The sequence below is a fragment of the Lepisosteus platostomus genome, chromosome 22, assembly GCF_059453375.1.
Source record: "Lepisosteus platostomus isolate fLepPlt1 chromosome 22, fLepPlt1.hap1, whole genome shotgun sequence".
Classification (NCBI taxonomy): domain Eukaryota; kingdom Metazoa; phylum Chordata; class Actinopteri; order Semionotiformes; family Lepisosteidae; genus Lepisosteus; species Lepisosteus platostomus.
Genome location: NC_142632.1, coordinates 13018405 through 13035653, shown reverse-complemented (window position 1 = coordinate 13035653; position 17249 = coordinate 13018405). Strand labels below are relative to the sequence as shown.

The 17249-nt window shown below is 38.5% G+C and overlaps 1 protein-coding gene across 15 annotated transcripts in view; it reads left to right on the top strand.

Moving 5' to 3' along the window:
- auts2a (activator of transcription and developmental regulator AUTS2 a) overlaps nucleotides 1-17249 on the top strand; it is a 320347-nt gene that overhangs the window by 193578 nt on the left and 109520 nt on the right. For all 15 annotated transcript variants that reach the window (XM_088616426.1, XM_088616432.1, XM_088616431.1 and 12 more), the window contains one exon: nucleotides 8997-9026. In XM_088616426.1, the coding sequence (XP_088472552.1) occupies nucleotides 8997-9026 (30 nt within the window). The remainder of the gene's footprint in view (nucleotides 1-8996; nucleotides 9027-17249) is intronic.

Below are 17249 nucleotides of genomic sequence, written 5' to 3'. Positions count from 1 at the left end.
TCCAGCAGGGTTGTAAAGATTGCAAGCTTTCTTTTCTGTCTTTTAGCCTTTTTACAAAAGCAAGTCAGACGCTTAATGTATTGGTTAAAGATTTCGGAATAGTGGGAGCTGCCTTTCAAAGATTACAATGGGAAATTCTTGTCAGATGAAGCTTTAGCTGGAAGTTTTAACGTTGAAAGAAAGTACAGTATACCTGGCTGAGGGGCGCATCGTGCATGTCATACTGTTGGTAATGGAATCCAAAGACTTCCTTCTGGCACTAGCGGACATTTTAGTAAAGTGTCCCCAGCTGCAACAAACGATGAAGAAAATATAAAATCTATCAACTTTAGGTAGTGGGCAATGACCCGGTCTGTCACCTGAGACAATGGAAGTTAGTTGTGTGCTGTCATGTGTATGGGGCTTTGTGATTAGACAGACAGTGAGTGGTTGGCACAAAAGCATAGTACCCACCTTTTCACTGGAATAGGAATGCTTATATTCTGAATTCCAGCCTACATTAGGAGACCTTGACCATGCATATTTTGGTGGTTTTCAGTGCTATCAAGACTGATGAACAACAATATAGATTAAATGGAATGGGTGTTCCTTTTTGATGATACTTTTTTGTACAGTGTATCTTGTTTATAAAAATAAAATACTTGCGCAGTGCAAGCGTCCTGTTGTGAAATTCTCTGCAGGGCATCAAGGTCAGAGTTTTAGACACAAAGTACAAAGCCAAAAAAAAAGATCATATGATATTGTCAGCTGCTGTGGTTCTTGTCAGCTGCTGTGACTGTCGTAGTCTAGACAAAGCAATTCATTTTCTTACAACAGCAATTTCTGCAAATGTCTTCTTATGAGGTTTTCCTTTGTGCGTGTAAATTCAGCTGCAGTGTATGATGAATTAAGCAAAAAGAAATCCTGTAATGTGTTCTCCCATCGTGGAAATAATTCACATTGTATTATATTTTCTGCTGGATGCTTAATGGTTTTTTTTTGTTGTGCTCAAGGGGTTAATGAGTGTGAAGCATATGCCATTCTACCTAGTTTCTTTGATTTATGTTGTCTTCACCACCTGTAGTCATCTTCAGCATGGAACCATAATTTACGTCTACTGCCTCGCAAAAGATAGAGCTCTGATTGGCTAGTGGTGATGACACAATTTAGAGTTGCTGTGCATTGAAATAAACTGGAGAAATAAAGATGACAACAATGCTAATGTGGGCCGCATGCAGTAATTAAAATGCACATGAAAATGATGTATCCCGTGGGATACTCTGTAATGGTATAAACAATGGAATTTGATGTATTTAATTGTCTAAAAACCTCCCATTAATCTTTAATTAATCTAGCATCTGCTTCTCGCCCCTAAATGTTACGTTATAAAAGGGGGCACAGATGGGGAACCCTTGCACTGAATAAATCCGAAGAAAAGATGAAGCAGAAATGTGACATTTTTATCTATTTTTGTTCCCGTTCAATAGGAGGGCAGCCTGCCCACAGGCATATTTTATTTCCTCCTTAAAATAATAAGTTGAGATGCCTCATTGGTCTTAGATATTAAGTTTGGCGCTAACAGCCCAGTTGGAGCTTGTGTAACAAATGAATTTTACCTGCTGCTAAAAAATAGTGAACCCCTCCCTGCTCATCTAGGCCCCTGAGAGCAACTGAACACTGACTTACCCTCCAGCACCATCTGTCTGTGCCAGGATTCACTCCAGGCCTTGCCTGCACATCTGTTGAGGAAAGCAGTTTAACTGACAAGTTATTTTAAAGAAACGCTTTTCACACCTTTACTGTGTTTTAACTCTTCTCATGCCTGCCAACAGCACAGCTTGGTTCGAAGGATCTATATTTCTGCATGCATTTCTGCTTGTAATTATTTTCTGCTTTCCTGCTGTGTTTTTCATCAAGTATGTACTCTAATACTCTAATTAGTCTCCCCTCCCTTCTTCAAAAGATTGGGCTTCCAAGGATGTGGAGATTCTTCGTATCATACGCTAGCATTCTTCTCCAAGTTGTTTGTGTTGGTTATTTTTCAAGCCTTTTTTTTTGTAGGAAACCAGTTTCTTGCTCATGTCTGAAGTCTCTTCTGTTCTTGTTCAAATGGCTTTAAGTAGCTCTGACAGATCATGCCTGAGTATAATAAAACAAAAACAATGTTCATAACATTAAGCACATGGGATTAAAACTGGGATAAGGGACTATAAAGACTTCATTATTCAATGTAAGACGTTTTTTTTACCAAATCCCAACGACTGGAATACTGCATTAGTGGTCAAAATTAATGCTGTCTGGATCAAATTTTACATTTGAAAGGAAATTGCCTTCAGATGTTGAGCTGATGCAATTTGATATCCAAGGGTCTGGATTTGCCCTGGTTCTATTAGACTAGACAACAGACTTCAGCCCTGCATAGACTCTCCCTGGCGACTTGCACTTGGCTGGATGAGTAGACGTTTGCCTTATGTCGCAGTGCAGGACTGTTTCAAGCCCTCCAGCAAAGACTCTGTTTTTTTCTAATTTCATAAATGACAGCTGAACATCAAGCAGATGCTATATAAATTAGACGTTGATGTCATCACTGCAAAAATTTGACTTACTTAATGAAGGGCTAAAGCCATTACAATAAAAAAGCACTCTCCTGCAAATTGCTGGATGATTGTGAAAAAAGCCCAGAGTAATATGTTGTGTCCCACAAAGTAGAGTTTAGCTATATAAAATGAGATATATGTCCATTTTATTGTGTCATTCAGATTTTATTTCCTTTACAGTGAGTTAAGCTCCTTAGTGATTTCAGTGCACAATATTTTAGTATATATCTGGAAGGACTACTATGTCTGTATCATGGATCATTGCACAGTGCCTTTGCTTCTAACACAGAGGCGTCTTCACAGAGGCCTGTCTATTTGGTGACAGTGCTCTTTGCATCAGATGAATAATTGTAATTGTTTCCACTTTCCCCCAGTCCTTTCTGAAATGTTGGAATTTGCCCTTTTAGAGTGAGACCAGTAGTGCCGTGAAATGCACCAACTCCGTTTAAGCCTTCTGCATTCTGCTTAACAACACCATCCGTGCTGTTGTGAATCTGGAGCACTGAAGTTGCTTTTCCGACTGCAAGCGTATAAATGTGCAAGGCAGCCCCAGTGCCCGGGGACGTGAGAATGAGCAGAGCTCACCGAGTGTCGATCTGAAATAAGTTTTTGTGGCTTTTTTTTTTTTAATAACGTGCCAAAGCAGGCTCAGCAGTGGGCCGGTGGCCGCCATATTCTGTTTTCTGTGCAAGGCGCCGGCCCAGCAGGCCTCGGCTAATTCATGCAGGCCCTCCTCACTGCTGGAGAAGACAGACTCCAAGATGGCAATCAAGGCTTGATTTGCCAACACATTTCCAATGATTAAAATGTAATTAGCACAACTGAGCACCTCCTCCCCAGCTAATTTTAAGGCATGCTGTGACAGGCAGGCAGCCGGCTGTGCCTCGGCCCAGCAGCAGATGGAAGCGAAGGCAGCGGGAGAGGAAAACCATTTTGTGATGCGACTGTTTGCATCAGAAAACCATCAGGACGCGCAGCTTTTAGAAAGCCCTTGACGGCAGCACATCAAATTGGCACTGTCAGATCTGACCCTGGCAATCTCTGCCATCCTTCATACTGTCCCACACTCAAAGGAAAGCAGCCTACAGCCTTAACTCCTTCCACTCTTCTGCAAGTACCCAAGTTTTCTCATTGGGAGACACAGGACTCCCAACGCTAGTATGGGGGGCTCACATTGGCAAGATAATAAGTGTTTTGCAGCTTTTAGCTTGAGATTTTAATGCAGCTCCTGGGCTCTGTTTCACAGGTGTGAGCAGTAGCCGTCATTGTATCAAATGGGCAACCTAATGGAATTGTACTTAAACCTCCGAAAAATAAAATTTTCAGGCGCGTCTGTGCTGTAAAAGGACATCGAGTATGTTTAACAGTACTTATATCTGCCACTGCACAGCTCCGAATGAATACAAATAACGTGGAGCTTTTTTTTTAAATACAGTGTAATTAAAAAAAATGGGCTCACTACTGTGAACACTAGAAACAACTAAAATGTTAGCATTTTAGTATATATTTAGCTAAATATGTAGCTTGTCTTAGTTCTTGATTAACTTGTAAACATCTTAAGTACCATATATGCTATGTATTTACAGAGTAAATTACAAGCATTTTAGATGTTACTAGTACTTTGAAAAATGAATGGTACTTTGCGAATAAGGAATGGTGCTTTTCTTCTGATGTGGCCATTCTCATCACAATAGTCTTTTATAGCTTGAGTTCAGCGGAATGGGATGGAACCCTACTGCCCAAGACAACCGCACACTTAAAACATTAAAGATATTCAGAGGTTTTATCTGCAGGGCAGATATAGCTCTCAGCTGGATATTCTACAAAAACAACAGTAGTTTCCTGAAACAGAAAGAAGGATAAACAACATTTTTGATGTTCAGACACATTGTAAGGAAATTTAGTGTAACCATATTTGGCATAAAGTAGGGAGGCTGAAAGCTGAGTATTTCAGTATATTCAGTATTTCCCTACATCAATTGCACATTCAGTACCAAATGAGAAGTCTGACATTCCAGTTCTACTTTTGCTAAACATTGAGGTCTGAGTATGCCGTATGAAAGACCTCTGTCTAAATACCATTGCCCTTGAATTGCATATCAATTTCACTACCCTTTCTCCCTATGGAGGATTAATGATCCTCGTATTTAACATGACTAAATAAAATAACTATACAGCACTGGTTCACCAGTCAAAGAGCAGGGTTACGCAGACAAGGCATGATTGTGTTTTTAAAATAAACCTCATTATGTTTCTGGTTTTCCTAACTATAATTGTCTTGGACATGCCTGGCCTCTACAAGCATTCTTCATGGTTAGATTCCTTTTTTGCATCTCCGGAGCATGCAGACATTTCGCCCGGAGAATTGTTTTAAAGACTAATTTCTTATTGAATAATAAAAAATGCTCGGGGCCAACAGGGTCGTCATGGATGCCTGGGTTTTTTTTTGGTCGGTATTGCTGATCAATATGCATCAATGTCCAAAATGTTGTAACGGCTTTCACTGCTGTTCCCTTGAGAGATGCCTTGCAAATCATTTGGATCAACACCTAAGTGGGACACTGTGTAGTTCTATAATAAATAATGAGCACATTCCCAGAGGGATGACTGCCTTGCAGTAATGCCTGCTATTTAAATGAGGAGGCTGAATGGTATTTTACTTTGAGCTGTGTATGATGTCGGAAAAATCAGATCTAGAAATGTTACGTTAATAATATCCTTTGGGTTTGGAACTATTGAGCAACCATTTCTCTTAAACCCTGTACTGCCCTTATATAGAAGAAAAGAAACAGCAGTATTGCATACCAATGCCTTTAATATTTCCAAATATCGCTTTCCCATTGAGAGATCACAATTGTCCCATCCTGAACTTTTACACATTTGGGGTGTGTGATGGATGTGGTGGCACTATCTCGAAGTTAACAATGAACAATTCAAAATGATTGAGCGGCTTGTATGATGTGCTTAATATACACTTAATACATGCATCTGGCAGCCTTTCCTTTAGATGATGCACTATAGACCAAGATAGGCGGCCCATTGTGGAAAGCCTGAAAATTACTATACTAAAATAGGTTCTAGCAGAGCTTTCCTTGCAGAAGGCATTTTGACTGTTGCCATATTTTATTTATTTATATTTATTATTATTTGTAGCTTTTCTTATGGAGCGCAACATTTATAAATGAGTGTGGTTTCTTCGCTTTAAGGACATACAAATTGCTTGCCCTTGCCTGTCAAGCATGATCCGCGGATTTTACTTTGCCCATTATGAAGGCAATTTTTACTGTCGGAAATTTGCATACCTCCTTTCTTGAAAAGTAATGACAGCAATTTCTTTCTCTCTCCACTCGCTTTCTGAGTGTCTCATTTAGTGGCACCTGCGAAACCGACAGGCGCGAGGATGAGAAGTGAAAGAGAGCAGTTGATTAAATCATCATCAAGTCGAGCTGCAGAAAGTCAATTCTGCTTGCCGTCTACAATGATATCCTTTTATCTTAAAGTAATGAGCTATGGCACTTTTGCATCGGGTAATGCGATGAGTTCTATTAGCATGTTCCATTTGCTTCACAAGCAAGGGCAAGTCATTTCGGCATGCTTATATCTCAGCAATCAAAGCAATTGGCTGCATAGGCAGGGAAGAAAGAAAAAAGACTCAGGGTGTTTTTATGGATCACAACACAGTGGAAAAAATAAATTCCCCCATTATTTTAACTCCTTGCTTGCCAAGCGTCCCTTTTCATCTGCACATTTGCTGAAAAGGGGCTCATGAGTGATAGATCACTGCCCAAAATGTAGTCGGCTTCACCATTTTTCTTTTACAAAATGACATAAAATATGTAATAAAACTGCAGTCTTAAACAACATCAGTGCAGCTGTAGTATTTCAAATGCTTTTTGTATCATGCTTTTATCCTATGTTTGCTTCTTTAATATATATTCTTTCACTCTCTGAACCAGAAATCGCAAAGCATTTTTATGTGCTGTGGGTGACTTTTATGTATGACTGCTGGCTTTTTCTAAAGTGTATTAAAAGAGAGGAGAGAGAGTGTTAGAAGTGTTTGCACAGTGCATTTATTGCCTTTGCATAATTTATGAGCTGCGCGAGCTGACCATCATTCGTCTCTGCCAGAGGCTGGCTCCTGGGGCTCTGGAGGACAGAGCTGTAAATTGGATGGCGTGCTCCTGCTGAGCTCGCAGCAAAGTCCGTGGGTCAGTGAGGGAATTCAGTGCCAGAAATTGAGCCGGTACCTTTGAGCTCTGTGGGGCCCCAGCTCAGCAAAGGCTTAGGCAGGAGCAATGCTGGCCCAACTCACAACACTGTCAATCACTGGCAGCCAATGGAGGAGCAAACCTGAGCTTTTTCATCACCCCGGTTTGCGTGCAGCTTTCATTATGGACTCCAGTAGCTTCCAGTCCTTGGCCATATGCTTAGCTTTGGAGACAAGATGCCTTCGGGTATACAAGAAATTAGTTAATAAAGAATTAAGTGGACCTTGAAATTGAAATTGGGAAGAATAACTTTAAACCACCCCCCTCCCTCCCCTTTCTGCGTTTTTTCCTTTCTTTCTGTTCTGAACTCCCCCACTCTTCCTTATTTTACACTAGGAAGCTTCTAGGAATAGACCAGACCTGCTTGATGCTTTGATTCGAAATGGGCATGAGTTTTTTTTCCCAAATGGTATCCGTCTAGTTCAGCCTATGATTTTTTTTGGGTGATTTTAATCTAGTTCTTTTTCTGATTTTGTTGAATGATTTAGCGATGATTTGATTATATACAGAGCCCTCTGAAATTATTCATACCCATGAATCTTCTTGAAAAATAACTTAAGTCCGTAAAACACATGGGTCACAATCATTTCCTCCATTGTAATTAGTGGTTGCTAAGTCTTCCTTTTTCTGGGAAAACTCATTGTTTGCTATGAGTTTCTGGTTCAGATGTAAGATTTATGAACATGTAGAATTGCTGACCCTTTGGTTTCCTTTCGTGAAGAGCCATCTTGGGTTATAATTATAAATGTTCAAATGAATTGAGGTCTGGAGTTTGAGATTGCCAGTCAAGAACATTTATTTTATGTGCAGTACCAGCAGGCTTCAATCTCTTGATAATTTCCACTACAGTGGAAAGTGGTAGACTGGGCTTTTTGTAGAGTCTTTTATAGGGCAGCCTGCAATGTGTGGAGGTAAATGACCAGTTGCCACCAGTCTTCCGAGAATTTACTGACCTTGATCATGATTCTAAACGTTTCTATTGAACGTTTCCCATGTATTACCCTCAGGGAAACAGGAAGCCTTCAGACACCACAGTATAATTCCGAAGACTTCTCCTGCACATCTTGTTACTGTAGATTTGTTTTTCTTTAATTTGGTTTAAAAGAACACTTAGAGCTGTGAATATATGCGACCCTCTTAAATTCTGAAAATCAATTAATTCTGACAATATGACTTTACTCTGTGCGTTGCTGCTGTGATTACAGTATAACATTATTTTATTTTTTTTAAGTGAGACACAACATTCAGTCCATATCTCATTCTCTTTTTATGTTTTGTGTTCCTTTTTCAGCAAGGATATGAATAAATCTGGTGGGAACCGTGTAATATACAGATCTAAAAAGTGTGCATAATTTTAGAACATATGAAAGGTTACAAACTAGAGAAGGCCATTTAGCCCATTTTGCAACTTTTAATATTGTCTATAATTTCTAAATGCATTATTGTTTTATATGTTATATATTGAAGAGTTAAATTTTGACCTGCATTTCACTGTGCATTCATCACCCATTCATTACTGTACAGTCACTAATCCTTTATGTCTAACACATTGTAAGAAATAAGATACAGAACTCAGTGACCTGATTATATAACTTTTGTGTTAAACACCGAAATAAACAGTTTAGAATAAGTAATCTTACTCGCCATAGATTATCCATTTTAAGCATCAAATACAAGCTTACTCTTTCTGTGAATCATGTGTAAATGGGACATCTTAATATTTCATTCCATGTCTCCCTAGAGTTTCAAACTCTGATACTCATTTGCTTGCATTTTAAGAATAATTTAAGTATTTAAATATCATTTATTCCATAATCAAATTCAGATCTCAGCAGAATAGAGCCTCTGTTAAGGTTTATACAGTACCTCAGGTATTTAGCTATTAAATACTTCTTTAAAAAAGCAACGTATGGCTGTTTATTTAATAGTTGGTGATTTTGGATGCTTTAGAGCTTCACGTTTAGTGAGCGCTCAAGCTTCTTTTTCATTTTTTTCTCATACTGTTAAAATGTAACGGAAATAAAACGGCAATAGAGTAAGCAAGAGCAGTAAATACATTTGGACGGTAATGTGGTGGCAGAGAACCTCTGTCGAAATGGACATAGTTTAATGAGTTATGGTGAACTGACCATGCCCTTATTTTGTCTTGCAGTGTGACAGCGAGAGTGACCAAGAAGAAAAGGTAGGGGATACATGAGCTTTTTCGAATTGACTAGATCTGCAACTTAATGAATAACCTTGTTCATACTGTGACTTCAGCAAGGATGCTCTGTAAGACTTGTATTAAGTGTGAATTTCTATTTAATTAGAATTAAACAGCTAATTAATGACTGTGAGATAGCCGCAATTAACTGTGCATTAATTATGAATAACTAACTGGCATGCAAAATTTAAATTGAACAGTTATGAAGCGTGTAGGAATTCTTCACACATAAGTAAGGTGCAAACAAAACAGCATGCTGCTGTGTGTATCTATATGGGTGTGTGGATATTCGTCTTGTAGATTTTGTCTGGATTTGTGTTGACTGATTCAGCTTCATGGAAATTCTTCAAGTCTAGATGTGTTCTACTTTCAGGAACATTTGAACACCATGCAGTATCTCCCACTAATTGTATGTGTTTTGTTTAGCATGGGGATTTCAAAAGCATCTTGAAGTCCCTACTGTGTAGAAACATGCAGAATCCCCAAATACCTTGTATATTGCATTAATCTCTGTAGCAGTTACTATGACCTGAAACAGAGGCAAAGGTCTGAAGTGTACCTAACTTTAGCTTTCCAGACAGAGTTTGAGTCTGGGGTTGCTTCCAGGCTGAAGATAGTTTTACAAGGTCGGTTCACGTTTTTCAGTGGATACACAATCATGATGATTTCAGTTAGCTCATTCCCAAATCCTGCCTCAGACCCGAATTTAACATAATTTCATAATCATTTAATCAATTAATTAAATTAATATAATTTCATGATACAAGTTTTAAGAATGAGAGATTGTAGTTGTGTTGTAAGATAGTTATATCACAATAAGACACAATAATAATAATAAGTTCTGACAAGGGTTTCAAAACCTGGCATTGACTCTACCATTCTACTACACATCTAGATTTGTTTTTTCTTCGACACTACTTGTTCTTATTAAATTCCACAAGCTCATAACCTTTCAAACAATTATTTACAAACTCAATTTGTGTATGTTTGGCAGGCAGCTGAGCAGTCAGTTCTCGGTGTATCAATTTTAAAGCAAAGGGAGATGCACAAGCACCCAAGTGTGTTACAGTGCAAAACGGGCCTGTGGAGAAAGACGATTGTGCTGAATATGGAAGATCACTTTAGTTTTAACAGACTTCCTTATGCCTTGGATTCTGTTGACAGAAATGTACTGTTTTCATCCTGGGAAATCCACTTTCTTCACACTTAAAAAATAATAATGCATCTCCTAAAAGCCGTGCAATTTTTTTTAAAACTTAAATAGGTTCATCAAAATAAAATTCTAAATATAAATTTAGATTTTTCGATTATCCAAACTCAATCTTAACTCTTCACTCCATTCATTGAGGTTTTTGTTAAATCTCTGACACCCTGGGTCAGTAGCCTTTCTATTTGTGCAATGCCATCAAGTACCATGACTGAAGGTATATTCTTTTTGTAGTTCCGTGTAATTGTTAGATATTTAATTTACCTAAAGCAAGCTTCCCTAATTCCCTAAAACATGCAGTATGTTATATAGGTCTTCTTCAATCAGCAGCAGCTTCAGACCTATACCTGAGTGCTAGAGTGGTGAAGTTAAACCACCACCAGAGTGGTGGCTCTGTGGCTAAGGATCTGCACCTGTTGCTGAAAGGCTGCCGGTTCAAATCCCGCGGCCAGCAGAGGAATCCTACTTCGTCGGGCCCCTGAGCATGGCCCTTAACCCCAGCTGCTCCAGTCGTATAAATGGCTGACCCTGTGCTCTGACCCCAAGGTTCTCTCTCCCCGCCTGTGTGTCTCATGGAGAGCAAGCTGGGGTATGCAAAAAGACAAATTCCTAATGCAAGAAATTGTATGGGGCTAATAAAATGATCTTAATTGCCCCTAATTTAACTAATCTGACCCTGCTCCTGAGGTCTTGTGCTGTTTATAATTTAAAGAGACAAGTTTGCTTGGCTATTGCAAGGGACAGTGGTCTATAGAACGTGGAGCACAGAAAGCAACAATATTGGCCTGCCTAGCGTAAGAGAAGTATAATTTCTATCCATAGTCCTTAACCATATTTGTTTGGACCTTAAAAGGTCAAATTAATAATTAAAGACCTGTCTGGGTTAAGAAACCCTTGTAATGGAAATTAAAGGTTCACTGCTTTGATGTAATACATATTTAAAATGAAATATTAGTTCCATGGAATACTACCCTCTTAGGTGATGAAGTATTATAATTATAAATTTGGAGAAATAATAATTATTTTGAAAAAAACATTTAAAAGGTCACAACAGGCTGCACTTATTGATGGGTAATATTTGATCTGAATGCACTATGCTTACTGATATGTTAAGTGGTAATATTTTAATTACATACTTTTATTACATACTACATCATATTTGTTGTTAATTGTTTTTTCCTTATTTCAGTGTTTTTTCCACGGTCAGTTAGAAGTGTTGTTCCTGTATCTGAATTCTAAAAGTAAGAAAACTAACAAATGCAGGCTACCTTGCTGACATGCAGAAATACTCATATTTTTAGATATTTTTGGGTGCTGTACAGAAGTTGTTTTGGGTTTGTGTAATGATCGGTGATGATGCAGTCTTTTCTGTGGTCATTGCAAATTCTGATTTTCTCACTGTGTTAAGTGTGCTAAACACTCTTCAAAGAAGATGCTTTATGTGACTGCGAATGAAATGTGCAATAGGCAAAAAAGCAGCTTCACAGGTTTTTTTCACAGTTTCTCTACAACTCTTCACGTTGGTGCAATGTTAGCTAGCGTTTGTCATTTTCAGTCATGTTACCAGTGAATGTGTTGTGCCTTCTGTCAAAAGTTAATATCAAGGAGTGCTTGAGAGCTCCAATGGTTCATGATACGTGATGAGTTAATTCTTAATGAACAAATTTAGGACACAAATTTGTCCTGGCCTGAAAATGTTTTGTTTCTTTTTTAATGATTTATGGCTATATTGTATATTACATTTTCAAGGGATTTAAATATTATTATATTGCATATTATTATATCTGCATAAAAGGTTTCAGAACCTGATAGCATACTGCCATTGTGGATGCAGTAGTTTCTTAAATGCAATTCATGAGCAACTCTCCTTCACTGAAGTGTAAGAAAACGTTTTGTGCTGGCATAGGACATATTGCCTGGAGCAATCGTTGATTAAGCAGATAAACGTCCTGAAAGTGAGAAAATTTCAAGCAGCAGCTAACACACAGTAAGGATCTTAATTTAATGATACCAGCAGGTATGGAGCTAAATGTGTGACTCACACCTCATGCTTTGATTTTTTTCTAAGAGTTGTGCAGCTTGACATCATACATTTGTAGTGTTCCTATAATTATTCTGTGCAGGCCATAAATGCTTTACACACCATCTTCATATTTGAGGATTGTTGTCTTGAGTGTTTCAGAAGAGGGTTAACACTACAATGGAAGCAGTAAAACATTTTGTAATAGTGCAGCTTGTGGGCTTATTTTTGGATTTGCTTAAATAGGTTTTTCCAAGTACCGAAAGAAAATAGGCACTGCACCGATACCAGTGCCCTACCTTTTCTTTCAGTGCTGGTCATAATCTCAAAAGATATATAAAGATATAAGGTATATTCACACCTTATTGTCTACAGTATGAGCATTGTAATCAAATTTGATTGCAAATAGTTGAATGCATAGTCTTTGCAAAAGTCAAAAATAGCAGTTTAAAAATAGACATTTCTATAAGGAGAAAAACTTTGGCAGCACTGCCATAACCTTTGCTAGACACATGTACCACATGTTCAGACCCTCCCTGTCCTCTGTCTGTACCTTCCACAAGGGGGTTGGAGGCGTATGCTGTGCTGTTAATTTGAATTCAGCATAGGCAGTCTATTTACAGAATGCAGGGGACACCATCACTTTAGCAGGTCAAGCATATTCAGATGAAGACAAATGTTGGTTATTTGATTTCCTTAAAATCAGGAAATGAAAAAAGTGCTCTCCAGAGAAATCATGTTCCGCCTGACTTGAGAACTGGACGGAGGCATGTAGCCGTGATAAGAACAGCCACTCATCTCACGTTTTTATCTCTGAAGGACGGTCAGCACTGTCAGCTCGCTGACATGTGCATTATCCTTGTCATTTTAAACAAAGTGACCTGTAGGAAGGAGCGCTCTGCCGTGACATGATAATGGGCTGTTGGATGACAGATAAAGTACACGCTATAAAGCAGCCCTTGTAGTAGTATTATTATTTTTTTGTTGTTTAACTGACAACCTAGAACTTCCCTTTTTTCCCCATAGACATCAAAGCCTGTTCATTTTTCAAAAGAGTTTTGCGAAGAATGGAGAACCTGTGAGAAGCACTGTGTGGCTGACAGGCAATCACAATTAGTTTGAATCACACGAAAAACACATTTAATAAAGGATATTTGCGAGAAAAAAAAAAGAAAGGCAAGGTTTTGGTAAATAGCTTAAGCTGTGCTTTTAGGATGCAAATCTGTCTGCCTTTGTGTGTCTGTGTACGTGTGGTTAAACTGAGTGGAAACCCAAGGAAAAGGGACAAGCAAATTGGAAGAAAGATTTGGGGTTTGTTAGTTTCTTTCAAGTATGGGCATAAACTCTGGTCCTGTTCTACAAGGCAGACAGTAAATACACAATCCAAACCAATAAGGGCAGAGAGACTTTCATTTCATTTTGCCAATGATTGTTTTTCTACTGACAAGTTCGCAGCACAGACGTTTTAAAAAAATACCCTGCCTTTACTCTGTACAGTACGTTGGTTCCAACACTAGGTTCTTCTTGTGAGTGAACCGGTTCTCAAACACAAGAAAAAATCTGTACCTACTGTACGTGCCAGATCTTATAAAACACAGGATAGGCTTGATCTAGACCTGGATTTTTTTGTCATTAAGTCTTCAGCTTAACATTCCAAGCACTACAATCACAGTTGATGAATGTATTTTCTGCCCCAAGATCTATGGGATCAGGTGGCATTTTTATTAGACGTAGCAGGTAGGATTTACTATTCATTTGGACTAACTTGAATCAGATTAATGCAGTGAAATTACAGGCTAGGCTGCTAGAGACAGAACCCTTATGTGAAGGTGCCTTTGGTTTATCACTCACGGGTATAATATCTGTTTTCTTGTGTGAGGGGATACAGTTCAAACAACACTTTTCAGGCAGCTGGAATGAAGGAGAGAGAAGCATCACTGCTTTTAGGATCGGTCACAGTTGAAGCCATTTTCATCATTTGTATTGTTTTTCATTTTGCGATGCAGCAAAAATGTGCGCTGAACTAAAATCAAGTTTTTGTCCTGCTGCTTAATTTGTGATTGGTAATCAGACGTCTATGTCTTTATATTGTGCATTGTTATTGAAGCTGCTGGAAAGTGTCAGAGAACAAAAACACATGAATGGAAGCCTTTGAGAGACATTTTAAGAAAAACGTTTAATGGCGGCGCGTACAGTTTAGTAAAGTAGAGATAAATTACAATATTTTGATTTTTATTCTATATAGACTGCAAAATGCAGCTGTAAACTACAAATATTGTGTGTGTGTATAGTATGTATATATATATATGTAGACCATATTTATATAGTGTATATACAGTATACACACTATATAAAAATAAATACATGTACCATTAATTTACAATTATGGTGTTTGGCACATATGCCAAAGAAAATATTTTAAAACATTACCATGTACGTTTTCAAATAAAATTTACAGTTAAAGAAAAAATGCAGATAGAAGACAATATACTGTATGTATTGTGGATTTGAAACCAGAACCCTGAAGATGTGAATGGCATGAGGTAAAATCAGGTCTGTGGGTGAATAAAGAGTGGAGTGTACAGATTTAACACTGATTGACACTAGAACAACACCTCTTTCTCCAGAAGAGTGACTGGCTGTATTGAGGAAGCCATGTGGATAAATGGGTATTTTGTTTAAATTAACAAAATCTCCATTGACTGACTCCATGTGTCTTTGCAGGAAGCCTTAAGTAACTGAGTCATCACAATTTTATTCTTTGGAGCAAAGTATGATTTAAAGAGGGGTCTGAAAGTATTGAAAAATTCACCTACCTGTAGTTGCTTAATCGGACACGGCCATTTATACCCTGCTTTCTATATGAGTATTGAATCAGGTTGAATGGTCACTCTTTGTTTTTCTTGAGTGATGAAGCAGAAGAAGGCTGTATCTGGTTGTTACACTTAACTAAAAATATTTTACAGCAGCATCCGTTCAGGAGGAAATAAAATACACTAAGTAGTTCACTGTATCAACATCCATTATAAGACAAGGAAGTAATGAAATATGTGCTTTATTATGTAACAAAAATGCCTTGGGACCAATGTACGAAAGGTAGTACCTTTGAATGTGGTGGAATTGTATGCGTTTATCCAGGCCTGCATGAGAGGTAAGAGTTCTAAGAAGGTACTTCAATGAGGCTTCGAGAGAATGTTTGTCCTTGACACAAAATAATGATCTGTGCACATAATTTATTGCTAAGATGTTTACAGTGTTTACCTTCAGGCAATTATAAGATGGTTCTTTATATATTAAGTGAAAGACATGCATTTCTCAATCATTTGGAACGGTGTATAAAGCATGTTATCTCCCCACGGAGCCCTGTGAGTAATAAAATAAGAGCGCACCGCTTGTCAGTGTTAAAAGATTGTGTTTTGCTCTGCTAAAGGTAGAGTATAATGTTTACAGGCTTGAGTGCGTGCTCGCCAGGCCGAGGCTGAAGCTGATTGCACTGGAGTGCCCTGTCAGCCAATGATTTGTCATGTATTTTATCATCTTTGTCACTCTGCAGAGCGTTGTCATAGGTAACATATCACCCCTTCCCTGCTTTGTACCCATTTCGTGTAGAAAATTTGTATTTACTTTGGGAGTGTAATTTGTTCCTCATGGATAATACGACCCTTAGCGGAGCCGGATCATGGGTTAGTTGAAGTGATATTTTCCGGTAATGGTAGTCGTACATCATTGCTGTCAGCTCAGGTTAGGAGGCAAGCACATTACAGCTCCATTTTAGCACTGCAGGCATCTGGGATTATTTGCCATAACCAAGTATGACATGACCGCTCTACAGAGTGCATTAAAATTTTACTAGCTTCTTGAGCAAGTTCTGTGGCTCTGGACTGTGCTTTAGGCTGCCATAATGATGGATACCTCTAAGGTCTTAACATCCCTCGCCAAGGTTACCCTGTGTGAGCGACCTACACTGGTACTCAACTCCCTAAAGGCAAAGTCCCCTCTTTCAAAAGCTCAGTGTGCTGACCATTTCAAATTTTCTATTCTACTGCACCTGACCTGGTAGCTGATGATGGGTTTTTTTTAATATGAGGTTAGCTGTTTATTAAAATAAAGATGCACCTCGTCATTTCTTCTCAAAGCGAATTTCCGTTTTCGTTTGAATATAAAAATACCATATGCCCATACCTTCATGCACACTTTTATGTCATATGTCTGATTAACAGTAGCTCTGACAGTAGTGTGACATGTAGGCAATTGCTGGTAGCTTTTTTTTGGGCTCTCTCTGAGTTTTCAGACATGCATTGTTTTGCAGGAATGTGAGGAAGTATAGTTAAAAACAGAAAATGGTTAAATCGCAAACCTATCCAGTTAAGAGAACCTTTTCAGGCAAAGATCCTGTCTATATATATTATATAACTATTATTGCATATTTCTGTTTCCTAATCAGCAGAGCTCTTATTATGTCCTGTAAGTTTGGCCACCAGGCAAGCTCATTAGCCCTGCTTAGACTAGAAATTAATGTGTAGCCCAGATCTCCCAGATTGCATTGGCAGGGCCATTTTCAAAAGCCTGGGATTGATGGGTACAGGAATGCCAATGACTGTGCCAGTGGTCTGTGCATCCTCTCCATTGATCGCTCGATGCTAATAGGCAAGAGGCAGCACAGCATTGTGGGTGTGTGCAAGGGCAAGGCCCTTTGTGCTCCCCAGCCATTTTCACATCTGATTGGCACTCAGCTAATTAAGTGAAACTGCTTTAATTGAAAGACATGACTGTGGCCCTTGGGAAGGCGAGGCTGTAAATGACCAGGTTTTTAGACATGGCACTGCCTGGAAAAAGAAAGAAATGAAATCAAACAGCCTGTCTGTTTTTCTGGCATGGAGGTTTTATTGTGACGATTGTTCAGCCTTAAGGTAAAATAATATGTTTTTGATGTTGCTAATAATCGGGAGCCTGCATGTGATATTCTTGCTTGCAC